This window comes from Pomacea canaliculata, linkage group LG12, assembly GCF_003073045.1.
Source record: "Pomacea canaliculata isolate SZHN2017 linkage group LG12, ASM307304v1, whole genome shotgun sequence".
NCBI classification, from domain to species: domain Eukaryota; kingdom Metazoa; phylum Mollusca; class Gastropoda; order Architaenioglossa; family Ampullariidae; genus Pomacea; species Pomacea canaliculata.
The window spans coordinates 14,020,926-14,043,046 of NC_037601.1; the positions used below are offsets into that span (position 1 = coordinate 14,020,926).

Below are 22,121 nucleotides of genomic sequence, written 5' to 3' on the forward strand. Positions count from 1 at the left end.
ACAGTGGAGAACTTCGCAAGAGTCTAAGCGTTGGTCTTGGCAGACAGCAATCCACCTTAACATATCCATGATATTATTAACCGATTGTCCAATATGTGACTACGCTGACGCAATTAACAGTTGCACAACAGCTGTATCACTCCTGATGATGAAGATTGGCGTAGGAGATGTATTCACAATATCATATGAATCCCTCCTTGGATGATGGTACAGACAGATGTAAGAGTCCAGAAGAAAAGAGTCGATAGTCCGGAGAGCACAGAGTCGATAATATAAACAACGCTTGATGAATGGTAGAGCTGTGATCTTGAGAGAGGAGCTTCCACCAATTCTATGAATTTTTTTTAATACAGACCTGATTTGTAGCATGCATTCTGCTGCACCTGCCTAATCGTTTATACAAAAAAAGGCGGGGTGGGGTGGGGGTAGCGGTATGGGTTTGGAGAAAAAAGTGATGAGAATGACGATGATGAAAAGTCTCTGCTTGACCCGCTGGCGTTCCGGAACACAGCCTGCTGCGAGCGCTCTTGCAAGCCATGCAGATTCAGCGAAGGAGATGGATGACTAATTAATGATGCGGACAGAGCAACAGCGCGAGCTACGGAATGTGTTCTCTCCCTTTCTTCGGGCCGCGAGCTGTGACGTCATATCGCGCTGGGATCTCATCGTTGGGAGTGACGAGTGTGTTAGGTCTCGACGTCATGGACGATTGGTTACACGAGTTTAAATTTTAAACGTTGTGAATGACGTCATGTGGCTCTAGAACGTGTGACGTAACGGTTTTAGAGAGTTCAGTGTAGAATATTGAAAACAAATACTATTCCTGGAAAATTCGCGTAGAATGGTTGAGCAAGCTTGTCGTCGTTGTTGTTGTTGTTGTTGTTGTTGTGTTGTTGTTGTTGTTGTTGTTAAACATTCATTCGACTTGTTCCTCTGATTAGTGCTAGGGTTTCTCTGTAACACGATTGGTAGCTACACATCTGGGACCGGACACGCATTAACTTGGCACAAGCGAGGTCAGGGGTCAGTGAGAGTTTGTGGAGGTCTGCGATGGAGTGTGATGGAGAGAAGGCAAGAATGGATCGCATGCTGTGTCTTGACAGAAGCACTTTCCCTGCAGCTGCAGCAGACGACAGTCGATAAAAGTGTCAGTCTTCCTCTTAACTGACTTCATGAGGCTTTCTGACGCAGACGCTTTTCTGAGGCCACAAAACGACATTTTCCCCGACCCTCCCTTTCTTGGGGGGGAACCAAAACAGACATATTGTGTAAATAATAAACGCGCTGTCTCACCGTGCCGTGTCTCGTGCATTGGCTTGGGGTAGACATGGATTGAAAAAAATATTGAAGATTATTTGTGATATTATTCTATCATTTTTTACTAGCTGTCTGCGAGTCTGTTTTCTTTCTGTGTGTGTGTGTGGTGCTGATACGTGTAGAGCCTGTAGTGTTGCATGTTTTCTCGCTCCATTGCCTTGCTAGCTTGGCTTTATGCGGGTGTAGAAGGCTAAAGTCTGTCAGTGGATGACTGAACCACCCGTCCATGTTGTTTATTGTCTTTTCACAAGTGCAGGCAAATAACCCAGAAACCGTTACTGTCTCTCTTGCCTTCCTTGTCGCTTTTTCTCTAGCCAATCTTAGTCTCAAATAACAAACAAACACATTATATACAAACTTACATATACACATGCAATCACACGTACATACACACTTATTGTTTGTCCTTCATCCTTGCCAATTTGTTTGTCCACACCACTTCAGTACGTGCACGCTTATATTGTAGCTACGTTTGTCTAATGACTTATTACTGTGAATCGCTAATTTCAGCCTGATATGCAGCAGTTTTGTTTTTTTTTTTTGCTGAGACATATTTTTTCTGATGTGTTTTATAATGGCAATATATATATATATGTGCATATATCCTCTCAACCGCTTTTTAATGTGGCTTTCTTGACCAACGTATAGAAACAGCTTTCCTCTTTTTCCGCTAGTCCTCGACAGTTTTTTTTTTTTTATTATTTTATTTTCAGCCATAATTTGGAACTATGAGCGATCTTTTGACGGCGGCAGTAAATTACGATGACTGGTCTGCCATTGGCTGTCTGAACCGGCGATAAACCTCTTCATTTTACGGCCGCGCGGAATCCGCACCAGATCTGAATCGGAATTCCTGCCTACCTGAAAACACCTGTCGGGAGGGGTGCGAGGGTGGGGATGTTGGGGGAGCTCCCACTTCTTTGTCTGCCGGTGGGGCAGCTTTACGACCGCTGCAACCGCCGCTTTTGTTTTATCTGCGACCGGCTTGTCACATGGGAGCCTGGGGCTTTGTCACGAGATGTCGCGCCTTTGATGAACAGTCGTCACCGTGGTGTACTCGGCGCACAGGTACATACGACTACTGACAGTTTATATATATATACAGAGAGAGAGAAAAAAGGAAATTGGGTAGCACAAGAGAAAGATAATGAGAAGAAAATGAAGGATATACTCGGGTTGAAGTAAGGTAGGTGGTAGAGGTATCTGATAAGTAGATGAAAGACGTTTCGTATCATTTCACGGTGATAAGAAAAAATCGCTTATTCTGATCTATCCACCCCTGTTGCACTTTTTAAACCAGAATAGGATTAGTTCAAAGGTGAACGCTGAACTTTCCCCCCAGAATGACGAGGAGATAGTGTGTGGGATACGATACCCTAATCTCTATTACTGGGTGTCGGTGGTGTCAAAATTGGCCAAACGTGGGTACATTGTGGGTCAGTTCATATCAGTCGGTGGATTACTTTGTTCCCACCCCGCTCCAGCCCACGTACATTTTTTTTAACGAATATTCTACAAGCTCTTACCTCATGGGTATCAGTTTCCATGGATACTTGTTTGGTTGAATTGTGCAGGTTTTTTTTAACGATCACTGTGTTATTTACAAGTTTGCAAGCTCGTAGGCAACAACTGCAGTAGGTTTGTTCCTCTTTCTTTCTCTCTAATTTTTTTTCTTCGCTGTCTAGCTCCCGGCTCACGTTCTATCTCTCTCTTTTAATAAGATTTTTTTTTGTCTCTCTCTCTCTTTCTCGTGAGCACTATCTCTTACTTTCGTTGTCTCACTCCCGCTTTCTCTCTCCCACTCTTTATCTCACTCACGCGTGCTCTTTCACTGAGTTTCTCTCACACTCTCTGTTCTCACGCTTTTTCGTCGTCTCGCTCGTTCCTCCTTCGCCGTCGTTTTTTTCTGTGCACAGATAGTAAACAAACAAGTAACAAAAAAAAAAGGAAGCTTATTAATGCCCTGCATTTCATGCTGATTCTTTCGTCCTCGGGTGTGCACGCTCATTAGGCTATCAAAGGCATGAATAAACTGATCGTTTCCCTTGGGCGTTGGGTGGCGCTGGCCGGACTAAATGACCGTGAAGCGATCGGCACTGCGCAGTGTGTCGACGCTCTTTTCGCATCATCATCATCACCACGTAAATGTCACGTGACACATGAGTATCCTTTACACCAGCTACCTCCCCTACTCACCGCCTCACCCCGACTCATACCCATGTACCTCCGACCACCAATAAACCCGACACTTTCATGATATCTCACCCCTCCTCCCATCGCTTGGTCTATATTCCTCTTTGTTTAGAAAGCAGGACTGGCAAAAAAAAAAAAAAAGGATGATAATGAAGCCGATGGTGAGGGTGGCAATGATGTCGGTGGAGGGTGGCGAATTTTTGCCAGGCTTGAAGGTGATTTGTTTATACATGGAAGGTCAAGGCCGCAGAGAGATTTCGACAAAACACTCTGACCTGCAGAGGAAGTGAAGGGCAGACCATGCTGACTTTACAAATAAACATTTCGCTGGGAGTTATCTCCCCTTATCGTGTGTTTTTTCAAATCCCGCGTTTTTGTTTTCCTTTTGCTGTACCAGTCGCTTTTAAATTTCTTTTAATACTGGTTTCCTGGATCTCTGTCGACCTCGAAGTGACCCGTTCTCAAAATTTCACCTACGTGACCGTGACCTACGTTTCTCCCCTTCCGTTCTGTGAAACAATTTTGCATATCATCAAGCAATGGCGGCTTCCGCTCTCTATGACTAGCTCCTAACTCTCCTCGCACTTGGGGCTAAACCAAATAACAAAGATGATGATGGAGGCCTTGGTCCGATGAACGAGTTTCTCTTTCAAGTTCTAGCGACTTAAGATGGCGCCATTGAACACGTGACCGTGCGCTTATTTTTTTCCCCCTCCGTTCTCTCCCGTCTTCCCCACCACACAACACCCATCCTACATTGTCCCACACAGCCGGCACGTGCCTTGCTTTTGTTTTGTATAAATAGCACGGAGACCTTTGACCTTATTTTACCGCGTGGAAGCAAAGGTGTGAACATCTTTGGTGCGCGTGTAGAGAACTTTGGAAACGGGTCACACGGTGCTTGCCTCGTGCAGGCGCGGCAGTCTTGCGTTTGTTTTCAGCCTTTAGTTAGGAGGGATGGGGATCCTCCTGCAAACGACGTCACAAAGCCAATCCTTATTTTTCCACCATAAACCTTTATACTTTGTTTCGATTTGCGCTTCGTGAAAAATACAGGATCATTCCCAAAAAAGTGTCCGGCCAGGGACTGTTGTATGGCAAGGAGAGGCCAAGTCATGTGAGACTTTGTACAAGCCACAAAAGGTGAATTTAGCTCAGCTCCCCACTCGACTGACGTCATCGGGGAGCTAAAGCATGGCTCGGCGTCTGTCACGTGATGGTTAGAAGTTGCATCGGTGTTGGTGGTCGTCGGTTATAGTGGTGTATTTGGTGTTGGTAGTTTTTACAGTGGAAGTGGTGGTGGAAGGGATTAATAACTTTAATGCACTTCTAATGTAAAGTTAGAACAATACGCGACGCACTTAAAACTCAGTTATTTACCCCCAGCCCCTCTCCCCCCTCATCCCACGCATCGTTGCCCTCGCTAGCGCGACCAGGGAATCTATAATCGTGAGAAACGGTTCTCGCCGTCACTGAACCAACACTCTGACGGACAGGGGCGGCATCCACCTTTCACTATAATGACTAATTAACATCAGGACGTTAATCATAATTACAACCCGCGGAAAGAGAGAAACGTTTATGTGCTCCCTCGTTATGAGCACATCCACGTTCACCATTTGGGGATTGCGGGAGGAGAATGAAGGGGGTGCTTAGACCTGCTTGTTGAATGTGACTCTTCAGAAGAAATGTACAACACTGCATTTAAATTTTTCATTTTTTTAAATTTTAATTTACGATTTTTGCTTTACAAGGGTCTATTTTTTCTCGAAAGTCGTGTTACTAAAATGTTATACTTTCAAGCCATAAACTCATTTATATATAATGAGGACAGTAATGCAGATTTTTATGAGCGGTAGACACATTCATAGATTATGTCTGCTCTGTGGACCACGTCGGCCTGCGCGTGTCCAACGATTATGACGTTGAAGAGTTAAATGGCAGCGTGAAGCCCCCCCGGAGTGACATTATGAATGAAGCCTGTAGAAAGGCAGTTCCCTGCTCGCCACCTGTCACAGGGCGTCAGCTGGGTGCCAGGGGCTCTTGGAGAGCCTTGCTGCGCCATTGTGGAAGTCTTCCTGCATCGGCGCGAACTCTTTTCTTGGGATGAGGGGCGGCTTTGACCTCGCCGTGGACCCGATGGCGAAAAAGCCGACTGGAGACAGGTGCAGACTGTGAAGACGGATGAGGACGTCTGCTTGGTGTCGCTGGTGTTCGGTTCTGATGCCCATTACACGCATCACAGCCTTGCGGTTTGCTTGTGACCACAAGTGTGGAGGAGCTGTCAAGGAGTTGCGCGCGCTTGGTCCGCCGTTCGTCAGATCAGACGTGGACGTCTTCAAATCTGAAACAATATACACTGGCTGACGTGAAAGCAGACTGACGGACAGATGGATAGATGAACACGAAGACGAATGGATGAACAAACAAAGAGACAGGAAACTAGATAAATAAATTTAAACAGACGGACAGAAAGTACAACATAAGGACATACAACCAGATGGACGAACAGATGTGCGGATCAGGTAGTCCAAAATTATGCTTTGGAGAGTCAAATATACAGGTAGGAAAGACTGTTATTTGTTAAGATAATCAATTTGGTGTTTTCTGTTTTTGTTTTATTTTCTGTAGACAGGTCTTCATGGATTATTCAGAAAACGACACTTGCGGGTTGGCCGACAGTGAAAAGGTGCAGAGCGCCGGGAGCAATGATAACAATCTAGACCTTAGGTGGGGCGCAGGTGCGAGTGCGCAGGTAGGAAAGGTCCCGAACTGGTTTGTCTGGTTCCCGCCCTCGTCTCTGTTCTGATGCTTTTCCACCTGCCGGCATTTGTTTGTGCCAGTGGAGGTTACACACATTTTTGCGAGATCGATTTCGACGCGCGTGTTCGCCTGTCTCACAGCTTTCCCTCCGCAGCGGTTGTCTGCTTCCTCCGCTGGAAGTCGATGGAAGCTGGTTCAGAACCCCGATCCCTACGTCAGGTCCCTTGAGCTCAACGTTGCTCTGAAGCCTGAACCCGGAGGTGCACTTTGTGGCCGCGCAAAACCCAGGCTTTCAAGATGCGCTCTGCAGGTTTTTCTTTCTTTCTTCCTTTCTTTTTTTGAGCCTGTGGGCGTTTTTAGAAAGGGTTAATAGAACGTTTGAGCTTGGAAAAAACGATGGCGGAGAAAGAAAAGCGGAACTGATTCTATAGCACTGTGAAGATATGGTGCGGTAAACGTTGGACGGGGAATAACATGTATTACATGGCGAACATGTGGTATGATGAACGTGTGGCACAGCGAACGTTATGACATGGTAGGAATGTTTATTATGGTCCTTGAAGAGCTCGGAAATAGAAGTCCCACATGCGTTGCCCTAAAATTTGAAATGAAGTATTCAGACGAATCTTTCTTCACCTCTTCCCTCCCTTTAACGGTTGGAGACCTGAAATGTTGTTCTGCATAGCGCTGTTGTTTTACTTGTTTAGTTTTGTATTGAGTTTTCCAATGGTGAAGTTGTGCTGTGGAGTCTGCTAATCTTCGTGGATGTTTCTGACCGATTACTTATGTCAAAGCCCATTGAGATTGCTTCCAGCAAGGAAGTTAAGTATAAAAGTCCTATTATTATTATCATCCACTGAGACACCGCGAGCTCCCGTCTTTTTTCTTTTTATTTCGTGAGGTTATTCGCACGAAGCGCGTGCTTACTGCGGTCGATAAATCGAAACATCGGAATGGACTGCAGGCAGCAGAGTCTAGTTATCCATCGTCGATGATAGGGACTCGAGTCTGACAAGAAAGTCGCCACAGCGAGCGAGTTTTGGTCATCTGGATGGCAATGTATGCATGTACTTATATTTATTTGTAAGTAGTAAGTCCGTGTTGGTGCGTGCATGCGTTTGTGTGTGTGTATATGTGTGTGTGTGTGTGTGTTTTGTCGAGGACTGCCGACAACAGGTGTTTACTCTGCATCTGTGGCGTTCCGCTCTGTGCCTCTCATTAGAGACCTGCACTCTGTCTTCATGGCTTGACCTCACGGTGGAGTGACAGAGACGTAGTTCACACACACACGCAACACACACACAAACACACACACACGACAAAACCTCGCTTAGCATCTCTTGTCCGCGAGCCTTATCATCACTATTATGTTCTTATCCATTATCCTCCACCCAGCAATGTTTTCAGAAGTTCCTAGCCTCTTACGTCCGTCGTTAAAAACTTTTGTTTTAAATTTGCCCTGGATGACCGTTTTCCCGAGAGAGGCCAGCTGCCACAATGTCATCCATCCGCTTGACCGCCAGTGACATCTCTGATGCCCCGAGCCTTTTTCTCGGCTTAGCAAGAAACAGCTTTGATGTTTTGTTTGAGGGGAGGGTGAGCTAAGAAGCCATTAAAAAATAGATAGCAATCCTTGATATGCAGGCAGTCTTGTGCTGGAATTTCATGCTTCCCTGCAAAGGAAATGAAGGGAAAAGGAAATTAACTCTCCCAGTAGGCATCATGGCCCGTTCACTCTGTTCATGATGGTCCTCGGGTAATTTTTGGAAGAAGATTGGATATCGGCGCGTAGCCAAGCCTCTTCAAGTGAGGGAAGCTGGACTGGACTGGCTCAGTAGCTTCATCAATAATTAGAAGCAAGGCAATAGCAGGCAGAAACGCTACGTAGAGTCTGATCAGAATCAGTCCGGGGAAAAAAATTAAGTTGGTTGAAGGAGTGATTAATACTCTAAAAAAATCGTAGTAATCGTCTTTATCATGCATCTATGTATCTATGTATCTATATGTATCTATATCACTATATGTATCTATATGTGACATATATCACATGATTATTTGTTTGGATCCGCTCATGCTGAAGTTCTTTTATTGATGATGCAATTTTGTAATGATTCTTTTACAATTTACATCTCTTTATTCTAGTGTATCGTCGCTATGAAAGGGGAGGGATATGAAATTGCAGATATACGAGGTATTAGATGAGAAAAGATCGATGGAGGTTATACATCTTTACAAAAGAGGAGAAAAGTAATGCAGGCTATATAACATCCCTGATAGTTTCCACTATCGTCCGTTCCCCGAATATACATATTTAGCAATTCATTGCATCAGCGCACACATGACAGTTTATTACATGTTAGACCCGCATTAATCAACTACAAACATTCTGCACATGACATGCTGTTTCATTTGAAGCATTTGGAAATTACTTTTGCAGAAAAATCTTGGTAATTTATTGTGAATTACACGCTTGGGTTATTTGTGCGCAGGTTAATTCTTTGAATATTACATTCTGGGAAATTTTGTTTTGTATGATACATCTGGAGGGCTACATTATCCTGACAGTTTGTTGTACACGTCTAGCTTTTATGCGTATTGCAATACTTGACAATTTGTTGTTCATGACTCGTCAGGGTTTTTAGTACATTAGAGTTATTTCCCCGATCCGACTTTGTGACATCACTTCCGTAGACTGCTAGAAACTGTCAGCTAACACGTTTAAAAAATACACAGCTTTAACCATCTAGCCAACCCTTGGCCACACTGGCTTGTAGCTACCTGGAAGGTCAGGAACCGTCAGGTGAAATGATTATTAAGTACAACCGTCAGACGTTAACCCGTCCAGTCAGCGCCATACCTGTGTTCTGCGCACCTGGCCACCGGAAGTGTGACACAAAGTGCGTGGAGGACGTGGCCCGTAAAGCACTCTATCTTCTCCGGACATTGATGAGCAGTCCTCAGCAGTCCATCAATCTACGGTTACAGGCAAAGTTGCGTTTGGCGGCAAGTCGTCTAAACTACAGCGCCATCCTCCTCTCCATGTCGACACGGGCTTTATCTCATTACGGTTGTCTCCATGACTACTATCAAAGTAAATTAACAAAGTGCGGAAAGAGGAACGGATGGGAGGATGGTGAGCAAGGCTATTGTGACTGCCAAAGATTAAAACATAAAAGGACAAACAAATCGAATTCTTGAGGTTGGAACATTTTTGAAGCTGGGCGAATAAAAGAAGAGGAATTGGAGACCTGGCAGGGGTTCGGTTCATGAAAGTGTCAGATTTTCAAAACAGGTTTATCGATAAAAAAGAAATGGGATATCGATTTTGTGATAGCTCACAGCCCCAAATAAAGTCAGGCAGACAAAAAGGCAAAGAAGAAATCTTCTCGTAGAGAGAGAGAAGGTGGGGAAGGAATCGATAGTTTTGGAAAAGAAAAAAGAAAAAAGTTGTGCCAGGACGAGGGACAGAAAGATTAACTAGATTTTAATAAACCTCTAAATTAGAATCAAACACGCAATGGGGACGTCCGCTATTTTATTATCTTTTTTTTTTCAATCGTTTGTCAAATGTGGTTGAGGTTTGGGTGGGAGTGATAGGAATATGGTTCCGTTGCGTGGTCAATTACGTCATCTATCAACCTCAGTGGAGAATTAGGGGGAGATGTAGTGGTGGTGATGGTGGTAGTGGTGGTGGTGGTGGTGCGGTGCTGGGAACGGTCAAAATGCTGCGATGACTGGCTAGTGATTGCATGGACAGTGTCTTTGACTGGGAAGGTGTTAACAGAACATTACATCGCGCCGGACTTATCACACTCACCAGCGGACCCAGTCCCTGATGAGAAAGCAGGCTGTCATGTCAAATGGCAGGAATCTGCATGAAGTACATTAACGAAGAGAGCGGATACCAGCGCCATGGAGCTGCCAGGCAGAACCCCTCCTGTTGGGGCGAGTGGACGTTTAACGAACGTTAGTGTGAACGTTTTATGAGTCTGTGGTGTGCACGTGGATTGTGATAGACTTTTGTCTACTGTGCGTGATGTCTAAGGGAGCTGGACGAGAATTTTCGTGTTTCAGGAACTGACATTATTAAGTGTATATGGGGAAATGTCTCAGGGATTTTAGGATGTCCGTAAGTTACTAAATCCGTGCCCATATGCATTTTACTAAAAACACATGTATGTGTGTGAATATGTCAAGGTGCGTGTCTCTGTGAGTGTGGAGGAGTGTCTATCAGTATGTGTCTATATGTGTGTGTGTGAGAGAGAGACACACTTGGATGTATGCATGGATATGCCTGTATGAGCGCTTGACAAGAGAGAATGAGTGGAAGGAAGGAAGAAAGAAAAAAACAGACAGTGCTAAAGTCCTGGGTGAATTACTAGCTGTGTACAGACGTGCTGACGTAGGCGTAAAATTTCTGGTGTTTAAAATAAAGATGTCACATCAACACTAATAGGACCTGACAACGTAATGTCTTCATTAGAAACCCTGTCACCAGCAGCTGCTATCCTCGCCTGATGTCAACGTTTTGTCCTGCTGGTCATCGACAACACTTTTGCGAGGAAGGGAACCAGAAGAAGTCAGAAATAAATAAATAAAATGGACATAAAGGTTGACAAGGCCAGAAATGGCTGTCGGGCGACAGGAACATTTCAATTCGAGACACTTCTATGGAAATGCGCTGGCTGTTTGATTGCAATCCTGTTTGTGCATGTACTCCTGCCTCGTTAAGTTGCCGCCCTTTGTTGGATGGGACATATCTGACGTTAAGTTGCCTCCCTTTGTGGGGTGGGACATATCTGACATTAAGTTGCCGCCCTTTGTGGGGTGGGACATATCTGACTGTAGAAGACGCAAAAGATGGCGTGTTCTGCCATCCAGTCTCTTTGGAAGCCCGTGAAATAAAATCTGCGTAACCAAGCCGACGACGAGTTGAGGGTCATAAACTGCTTATTGCAGGCGGGCGAGGGGAAGCCAGTGAACCACAGTCCTACGATTTTTAAGGTCATTAGCTTTGCTGTAGCTTTCAGGACGGATAACCCTGAGAGACATCTCGGGACACTTATTTTTTTTTCCCTTTTAATTTCTTTTTCTTCTCGGTGTGTTCTATGTTATGACTTCCTAACCACAACAGCAGGTGCATCTTCATTCATGTGTGGCCAAAAAACAGGAAACAGTAAAAGAGAACTAAAACGAACGAGTTAGCTTCTTAGATCCGGGTATCTTTTGACGTTGCATTAACAGAAAAATCCTGAACAGAGAGCACGTGATTTACGCCTGGCACGAATCCTTGATCTTCATCTCTTCAAAGCATTTGGACACGACAGTCAGAAGCACGTCTATCACTCAAACGAAAAGAAGTTGTTATGTTACATTTCTAGGCGACTGAGGACATCAACACTCAAACGTAAGTTGGGTTTGTAGACTCATAAACTCACGAAATTAACAAATTTATTAAAATTTTTACTAGAAATAAGAATGAAAAAAAATCACATCGATAGAGTCATCCGTTTTATTTATAGAAAATGTAAGACAAGGAAAGAAAAGCATTTTATCGCTTTAAAACTTTTTTAGCTTTCGTTTGCAATTTTTTTTTCTTTTATTTATTTTGCTTGTTCTGAACCGACAGGAGAAAATATCTGTCATCTAGAAATCAAAGAGAAATCAGCGTCCCTGGCGCTAGCCCAATAGAAGCTTATCGAATTGCATCCAATCAGCATTCAGCTACGAAAACAAGGCTAGGCACAGCTTTACTGGCGCATAATGACGTAGCCATGCAGACAAAATGTCTAGAGACCTCGTCGCCATCCGTCAGCACTTTTCGCCTTCCGACACAGCCGGGCACTCCGGTCGCCTCGCACATACAGCCCACAGGTTCCCGCTAACTGGCCATTCGATTTTGTCAATTCACCGCAAAAGGTTGCGCAAAAAGGCGGAAAAAAGAAGAGTAGGGTGGAGGAAGATGGCGGAGGAAGGGAGGTAGAAAGCGTTTTTAACATCGCCCCTTTATGTCATCAAACAGCTTCTAGTTTCCTGGGAAGAGGTGTATCGAGGACATTCGGTGCATTTTTTCAGTCAATGGATGGAGGTAATCTTAGAGGAGAGCATCACGGCGCAGCTTCTGCTTCTGCGATAAGAGAAAGTAGAGGGGAGGGATGATGGGAAGAAAGTGAGGAGGAAAATTTTTACAGCAAGGCGATGGACAGAGGAAGGGGCTCCCTACGCCAGTCTTTTTCTGTATGACATAATTTACGGTGTCGTTAATGTGATGAGTTTCGATCAGCCTTTCCCCCGCCCCACATTCTGCATGTCTCAGCAATTTTTCTCTCCTCCTCATCCACCCACCTACACCCCACCTCCCCGTCTGACCGGCCGTACAATAAGCCGCTAGCCCTGGAGAAGAGCGGCAGTCTGCCCCGAGACTCCCGGCCGAGTGAGCAGGTCCATCGGAGGCTGGAGTGTGGAACGAAATTCTCAGAAGCTGTTGCACCTTGAGCCACTTCCTCCCTGCCAGTGCCTTGTGTATCAGTGGCGCGTGCTTTGCGCGAGCAGAAATCGCCGCGTCTGCTTCTTGTGAAGAGATGTTTAGTCCTGCGGACTCGACTGCCGCTCGACCGCCGCTGGTGTTTCGATGTTGTTTCTTTTTTTATAAAACATCTGCTGCGTCGTCGGTCTCACGTCCAAGATGACATTTGAGAAACTGTTTTTGGTCGGTCTGTGTCCAGGGAGGATGATGTTAGTGCTCGTGTGGGGTTTCAGGGAAACAATATATTTCCACTAATGTCAATAGTACGATCATGTGACTACATTCCTTCTGATACATCCAGTTTCTTTTTATTTTTTTTTCTACAGATGGTAAGGAGATATTAGAACAACGGACATCTACATACGACCTAAGAGATGTGTGTATTCATGTGTATATGTGTGAGTGTGTGTGTAGGCTTGAATATCAGTACACGTGTCTCTGTGTGTGTGAGAGAGAGAAAAAAAAAAGAAATAGGAAGCCAATGTAACGATTTCGGGTAATTTTCAGGTATGTTCAGGTGTGGTAAATTATTCAGTGTACTGAAGATTTTGATGAAACAGTGATCTGCACTATGTTGCAGACGCTCGGACTGCGCACTATCTCTTGCTGTTCGTATTGTCGCTGAGCGATACTCACCCTTAGGAGACTGCAAGGTACTGTGCGCAAAAGAAAAAAAAAACAAAAGCAAAAAAGTGCTGCCTGGACAATAAAGCTAAAGCTTTCTCGCCGAGTTTATCAAACGCCCAGCACCAGACTTGTTCTGTCGAGGCCACGCGGAGGGGAAGTACCCTGACTGTAAGCTTCGCTCCTGCTTTGATTTATTCCCACCGCCAGGAATCGATCCTACGCGCCGTTCGGCCGTCCTGCCCAAAAGGTCGGTCCTGCTGCCAGCGGCGACTGGGTTAAGCGGTGCCATTCTGGAACTGGTGTTTTCCTATTCAGCACACTTTTGCCCCAGCGTTGGTCTTGGAAGCTTTGCCTGCTAGACCTGCATTAGTGTCAACAAGTCTGCGTCGGCTTCTCGAGCCCGAAAATATACAGCTCTAAAAGACGATGGCGTGTTTCATGTTGGTGTAAAGTGCTGCCGACTTGGAGTTAAAGTGTGTGGTGGAATCCAGTTGTGTATGGAAGAATTTGTTCATCCAGTGTGTGGCGAGTAAACTGTGTGGGCGAGAGTAACCACTCCCCCCGCCCTTCCCGGTGTCTTGTAGGTAGTGTCCTACAATTCTACTGTAAGCATTACTTAGCAGACAGGCTCCATGGCGACCTTTGAACTTATGCATCGCGACATAGTGTCGCCAATACTCAAACAATCGACGCAGAATGGATCAGAGAGTGGTCTCCCTTTAAATTCCGTGGCTATGGGTCACGTTTGCCCGAAGAGGGAACTTCTTTATATTCCAACGTCCACAGTCTTGAGAAGAATGTGAGTTGTTTTCAGGACGAGTATACAATTTTATCAGTCTGAAACGTTCATTTCGAAGCATGGCGAGGTGATTCTGTCGACTCAGGCTTCCAATTTATAGAATCAAGTCCCTTGGCTCAAAGTTTCTTTGAAGCATATGGGCAAAGTCAGACTTAAATTGAGGATTTCGGAGGAAAAGTGAGGCAGAATAATGGAACCTGATTCTGTCCGTCACAGACTAACCTCCTGGGACGCGCCCACCATTGTCTGCGATAATGGAAAAGAACTTACAGCAGGCCCAGCAACTCTTGACTGCCAAGTAGACCACATTTACGAACCTTGCCAGAAACGCCAAAGGAAAGAACCCAAAGCCCTCCATGTGACTAAACTGAATAGGGTCGATAGCTCGTCCTCACCTCGGCAAATGCCGGTAACCAAGCAGTGGAGATTCGAGAAAACAGAAAACGTTCCCGATGAAGTGTTTACGTTAGACCACGAGAGATCCCTGTTTGTAGGCCAGGATTTCAATCCTATACGAAACGTGTTCCTGAAACATCCCGCCTCACATCCTTCCTCCCCTGCTCACCGCTCCGTCCTCGGGAGGTCAAGGCCGCAAGGCAGACGGCGGCGATACCGGAAGCGCCGCGTACTTGACCGCGCGGACGTGCAACGCCTCCTGGAAAGAGGCAGAATCAAGGGTAGCTACTCTCCGACCTCTTCAACCTCCGAGTCGTGCGACACGACTTTGGAGCGCCTGAAATTCAGGCCTTATGGTTCTGACGAAGGAACGTGTTCCAGCCCCCACCAGACGGAGTTCCGCAAAAGATCGTCGACTTTCTCCACGACTACAGACGACACGTGGTTCGGTTCCAACGAAAGACTCGGCGAACTGTTTGGGTCGTTCGAAGAACCGTCCTATGACGCCTCTTCAGAGTTCCAGCTCTTCAACCACGACTCGCGGCGACCGTCGTCTGACGACGCACGTGCTACGCAAACTGACGCGCCATTCCTCCTCGTCGCGTCTCAGTGTGAGGTCACCGAGCCTGCCCCCAGACAATTTCCGCCTGTCCTTCTGTCGGCTGTGGGTAACAGAGACTTCCGGTCAGATCCTTTCGCACCGGACCGGAACTCGTTAGACTTTCTGCGGATTTCCCCGCAACATCGTGCTTGTGTAGGACTAGGTCATGGCGACACATCCTTATCCAGTAACAGCTCTCACTATCTGGAACGACCCATGACCTTTGCTACCTTAAGTGACCAAGGCAGTGGGGCGTCCACGAGGCGCAGTCGCCTGGAAGTTTCTGGAACCAGTAGAAGTCAGTCCGATCGGAGTACCAACTCCAGCGGGGGTCGGAGCTTTGACCCCGTGATGGAGAACCCGTACCAAGAGATTCCGGAGAACACGATGGATTACTGCTCAAATCTGGATATCGCCAACGGCGGGTTAGTCACCCCCACCCGACGCCGCTCCGAGAACGAGAAGAACGCTGGGAGCAGATTCGCCATCCGACGGAAGGGAAAGGACAAGGAGGTCGACTACCCGGAGCACCAAACGAGCGACAAGAGACGGGTGGATGTCGGCCTTGGAATACCTACCTTTGGTCCTGGCTCAGTCTGGCTTCACCCGAGCATGTTCAAAGACATTCCCGAGGACTCTCAGAAGCAGGTAAGAATCTCGGTGTCAGTGACGTGTCGTGAATACCTTTCAATTCAAGCAGCCAGCAGAAGCAAGCAAGCAAGCTGACGAAAATATCAACGTTTCTCAGTGTTGTGAGAGTTACTTCGCCTTGCCGTGATGACCTTTGCTCTTTCGTGTGAGTCTCCTCACAGACACCACTTGAATATACGGATTCTTCTCCTTTGTAATCTTCCTTGTTGGTGTTTATTCTCTCTCATGATTACATTTTATGAAGAAACAGCATGATACTTCTATCCTTTTTGCTTTTGCTTGAGGCAGACATCTTGTCTGGATACCCTCGACTGTAAAATCTTGTCTATTCGGGTGTTTAGTGTGTTATTGGCGGTGCTAAATACCTTAGCTATGCTATGACTGTTAAAATTTTTTTAGCCTTTGTCACTTGTATCATTGAGGTAATCACGCCTGAGATAAGTAAGATTACCATCGCACTAGAGCTACAGTTAGCAGAGACTAACATCAATCAAACTTTGCATGCACTCATTATTTTCAATTTGTTTGTCACACTTTAAGTACATTACACTCAAGTTTGATGAAATATCCACTCATACCACTCACTGGTATAAAAACACAAATGCACTTCCAGGATTTAAAAGAAGGATGTATGCCGCTAATGATATTAGCAACGGGTTTTTAAGTATTTTCACACTAAACTTATATGTGTGTGTGTGTAGATATGGAGAGGGAAAGCAATTTTTATATCTATTTATATAGAGAAACAAACTTAAATCGTCCCACACTATTTAAGACAACCATCTTTGTGTAGAGCTCACTTCAAAAGCTGTCAAACTGCTTTCACCATCATAAGAGTGGCTGTAAATTTAACAGTTGGAGTGGCATTATGGAAATTTTCTTACACTTTAATAAATCGGGAAAAAAAGCGTTTTGATGTCTTTAGAACTCCGCTTTTATGAGCGTGGGTGTCTCCTTACAGGCATACAAGTTCCTTTGTGCCCCGGAACTTTACTGGGTGGACGAAAGGCCGTGTGGTGAATAGTGTTGTGTGTGAGCCTTTGGTATTCAGATCTCTCTCTCTCTGTACATTGACAGTGTTAGTGACAGAGTGACACTTGTGTCACACCCGCCTCTACAGTGCTTCTTATAGACCGTTGCCATTACCACCGCCGATAGAGCTCTTCCAGCTGTAGTGTGATGATTGTACGACGCTGCCGATTGGCTGTTTTCTTTACATGCATGTTGAGCATTATTATTATTATTTGGCGTCATTAGTCACACAGTTATTATTGTAGCTGTACGGCTATTCATCTTTGTCCATCTTTTTATTCATCATATATTATCTTTGTCTTTAAATACTGTTGCCTGTAACACTGCCGATATTATTATGCTGATAGTACGACTCTGCCGATTGGCTGTTTTCTTTATATGCATATAGCACCTTCTTCTTCTTCTTCTTCATTTTCCTCTTCTTCTTCTTCTTATTATTATTCGACGGCATTAGTCACATAGTTATTGTTGTAGCTGTACCTTGCAGTCGATCACCTCTTGCTGTTGTGTATAAAGTTTTGCGTGCGCACATTGTGTGACCGGATGCATCGATGTGCATTTTATAAGACAGATAAGAAGAGTTGGCGAGTCTACACAGATGCCCGGATGCTTCAAACCAAGGGGATTCCCACCAGGTGTGTTTAGTCTCATTCGTTCGGCGTTTTATCAGTTTATTTTCATTTCGACGGTCCATATCCGACACAGGAGAACCGTCTTCTGTCCTTCCATTCAGTGTCCGGCGTTTTGGGAAGATTTGTACAGCTGCGGAGCCCTGTTCAGGAGATTCAGCCATCTTGCCTGTACCCCATGAAGGCATAGAGTTAGCAGTGTGTGCGCCTGCAGACTGTGCATGCACCTCTAAGTATAACGGGCGTTAGACAGCTCTGTGGAACGCAGACACCTGCCAAGCGTTCCGGAGTTAACCATGCGAGACGCTGAACGCTAATTCGGGAACGTGCCGAGCTAATCAGCAATCTGCTTCTGTTGAACAAAGCAACAAAACAAGCAGCGACTGCATTCATCGTTATCGCTACAGAGAGACACACAGACTGCATGCAGTACTAATTGAATTATCATCACAGCCTCTTCTCCTCTCCTTCCCCACCCACCTACCCACCCATCCTTCCCTCATCCTAATCCCCCATCCCACCCCAATCCCCAACTTCCCCCTGTTCGCGCACGTGTAAAGCTGCGAGCGTTTTGCAGTGAGCGGTGGGCAAAGCTAATCAACGCCAGGGTGAGATTAGCGGTACTCGCGGCGGTTAAGTGGGCCCGACACGGCTTTCCGTACAGGTGCACGCATTCTTGGCGCAGGCTGCGCGCGCCGGTCGCGAGAGGCGCGAGCCGAACCTCCCGCCGAGCCCCCCTGCCAAGCGCATGCGCACTGAGCTGTGAGCGCGTTCAGATGGCGACTGTCCTTACATATTTTTTTTTTAAGTATCATATTTACTGTTGATTAGTTGTACAGGTGTCTTGTCAGCTTTTATTCTTCCCAGCTCCTGCCACTGATGTCACCGCAGGGTAAATTTTATCCTCGAGGTTGGCTTCGGTTTAGTCTTTATGTGGTCACAGGCTTGACAGCGTCACCTTTGAGGAATGAACAGTATGTGGAATGTTAGGAGGTAATAGTCTCCGGTGTACGGTGCTTGTAGGTTAATTAGACTAAATAATTAACTAACAGAAGTGGAGGAGGAGTGGAATGAAAGGATGATGGTGATGCAAAGTCGCGAAAATGTAAAGAATCGTAATAAATAATGGCGCTGACACGAACGGATGACTCAGGGATCTGAGAAGAGAGACAAGCCTCTGGTTTCAGTGGGTAGGGTTGGGTGCAGGATGGAGGAAACACGTGGCAAACACACCAAAAAAAGCAGCAGACCGCAAGTGTTACGCCTGTACTGTGCGCCAGTAGAAATGTCCCGGAGAAAGCAAACCTTGCCGGCTGCAGGGCCCGCAGCTAACTACAGCTCCCTGTCACAGGGGTGATCCCTTTAATTCTTATTACAAATGGTTAAGTTGTCTCAGATGCTGCAGCTGCTGCTGCTGCCACTGGCATGGACATGCGGGAAAATCAATGTTCTCCACCGAGCCGACAACTAAGGGTGTAATTATTACGGCCATGCCTGTAAACACGTGTCACGTGCAGAGAAAGAGCATCATGGGAACTGAACTCACCTCACAGCTGATCATTGCTGTATTGGGGACTGTAGCTCCACGAACTTGTATTACAAGACTGCTGGCAGACGATTTTTTTCTACTAAAACGAGGCAGGAGTGTACAAAGCTTCCGGTTTAGTCACATTTATTGTTTAGGCTCACCGAGACTAGCAACGGAGCATTCTCAAAGGCTAAGCGTTGGTCTCGGGAGACAGCAGTCCACCTATACACATCCATGGTAACTCTTAACCTCCACGCGACCGGATTTACTGATTACCTGTAAAAATATTTTCTCACAGGGTGAAGAGCCTTTCCCAGTTTCGATCCCCACCCTCCCCAGTTTGTAGCGTCCGCTGGTGGACACGAGAGATCAGATATTTTTGGTGAAAGACCGAGTGGGTGCTCCATGTGGAGTATCTCCGCTCCCCGTTATTACGTCACCATGACGACTAGCAAACCGTTGTCATTACGGCGTCTGACGTTTTATTTCAGTTCCACGCACGCTACGTCACATCCCCCTCATCTGGCGCTGACTCAGGTATAGGTACACACTGGGAGGAGCGATTTCAACGAAGGGAAAGGGAATGAGGGTGGATGGAGGGAAGGGAGTTTCCTTGGAAATCTCTGGACTGAACGGGGAGGGGCCTGAGTGAGTGACATGTCAGTACTGTGAGTGACAGGGGCCGCCATAAGCGCAGTGCTCCCAGCAACGACTATCAACTATCACACGTTTTGTAGGCTTTGTGAATGGCGGTAGATAAGATTATCTTGTTAGAGGTCGTTAATATTACTGCTCCGTGTGTCCGCCCGTCCCGTTAGTCCGATCTCACACCCTGATCTCACACTGTAATCTCACACCCTGATGTCCCCTTTTTTTTTTCTTCTTTCTCGCTGTTCCTCCGTCTCGTTCTGCCTCCGCTTCTGTGTGAATCAGTGAGGGTAGCTTGAGCGCCTGCCAGAGAGAGAGATGCGATTGAAACTCATTTGTTACATCCGTTACCATGTAAGTCATGTCATGTTATAGGTGGCATGTCTTGGGCAGAGGGAGATGTAATGGGTTTGACAGTAAAGTATACAGTTCTGTGTTCGATTCTCACCTGGACCACTAACACAAAAACTCCTATCTTTTCCCACGTACTTTACAGCAGCAGCTTGATAATGTATCCAGGAAAGTAAAATCCAAAGGAAGAGGAGGCTGGGCTCACCATCCAATCAACCCTAGGTGATATGATGTTTACCTCCACCTTGCTATGTCTCGAAGTGTAGCTGCGTTCAAATCAATCTACATTCCTGGTCCTGAGCAATTCAATACCACAGCATCCCTGCTAATGTCCCCCTGCCACTTGTTCATTAGTCTCTCACATATTTACTCACTTGTCAAGCTGCAGACAGAAACTGATAGCTGTGACCGACCTCTGCTTCTCTTTTCAACTGCAGAGTGACTGAAGAAAGATACAGTACGGATGAATAGTAAGTAACTTGAAGCCGAAAACATCTCAGCCAGAAAAACATGATAAAGTTTTCGAAGATAATTTTCGTAGTTTCTGGTGTATGACAGGTTACACTTCATGTCCATATGAGAGAAGAAAAAAAAAAAAAAAGAGTCAACGAAAATAGGACTGAAGAGGTCTGTTTTGTTTATAACGCCTTTATGAAATTAATGATGACAAGTTTTATTTAAACGGAGTAGACATGCCTCTTGCAAAGAAAAAAAAAAAAGGGGGGTGGTGGAAATAAGAGATACTTTTTGCTAGGTTTCTCCTTCACGGGGATATTTGACCCGGTTGCACGCTATCTCGTCCATGAATCAAATCGCTGAAAGCGGCAGAAATTCAAGCTTTAGTCTGAAAGGGTTATCAACCACTGAACGCACTCCCTCTCACCCTCTCACCCTCCCACACCCCTACCTCCCCGCCCTCCCACATGCGTGGCCCCTCCGACCGCCAACGTTTTGGGTTTGCGGTTGAGTGGTGCCGGCTCACCACATGCGAACTAGAAACCTGGGGTGAGGTGAGGGTAGTCGGTGGGGTAGTTGGGGGGACGTTTAGAGTTAAAAGACCCGCGGCTTTTAAAGTGGGACACAGGTGAAAGGCTTGGCAAGCGGCAGCGGAAACAGGTGTGAGAAGCTGATCCCTGCCGCGCGACCAAGCGACACATGGGCAGTCAGTCAGTCAGTCGGTCGGTCGGTCGGTCGACGTCTTACCTTTGCTGGAGCACAGCAGACGACAGGGTCGCAGTGGCTTGAGGGGGCGACTTGTCCGAGGCGGGCCCAACATTCCTGGCGTTCCAACGTTCACTCCAACGCAGGGTAGCGCATGTTTGGTCAGGAAGGACACACTTGAGTGACGACACGTTTGGCTGCATTTATTACCTCTGTCAACAACCAGTCTGGTGTCTGCTGTCACCGGCCAGACCCACTCCCATGAGCTCGCACCACTCATGTCGGGGCAACAGTTGCGACCTCCTACCGTATCATATCGACGACAGCCGACGACAAAGCATCGCATATCGATGAGTCGCGGATTCATTTGACCCTGCGCATGCGTCGACATCAGTGTGCTATCGTCTGTTGTTTTCCGATGTGTAACGTTGTTATCTACTGCTGCTGACTTCAAGTTTTGTTTGTCACAACGGCGACTGTGTCCCCGGCTTGCGTCACTGTCAAGTTTAACTTAAGATTACCTGAGGAAGGTGAAGGCAAGGTAATTTTTACCTGTGACACACATTGTCTTACATCGCTTGGGAATAATAAGGAAAGCTTGTGTGGAAAAGGAAAGAACAACAACAAATAATCTTTTTTCTTCGATTAGTGAACTATGCGTGATGCTGCGGATGTTACAGAGAAAAACAATTACCTTAGCTGGTCTCCCAATGTGGTAAGTCAACATTTCTTATGTTTCTAGTCTGTCGTGTGACCTTTGAACCCCTGCGTAGTTTGTTTAGAGTATTAAAGTAGTAGTTCGCTAACTTTAACCACGATAATCAAGAGAGGAGTGAGTAGAGGGGCGGTGGTTGAGGTAGAATGAGAGAAAGAGATCCTATCTATACGATGTATTCGTT

General features: G+C 46.1%; 1 protein-coding gene across 1 annotated transcript in view; it reads left to right on the forward strand.

Annotated features, from left to right (window-relative positions):
* The window catches only part of LOC112576771, a 114,448-nt gene that overhangs the window by 62,112 nt on the left and 30,215 nt on the right, over nucleotides 1-22,121 (forward strand). Inside the window, 1 exon segment of the mRNA XM_025259460.1 lies at nucleotides 13,380-15,870. Within this exon segment, the coding sequence (XP_025115245.1) occupies nucleotides 14,416-15,870 (1,455 nt within the window). The 5' untranslated portion in view covers nucleotides 13,380-14,415.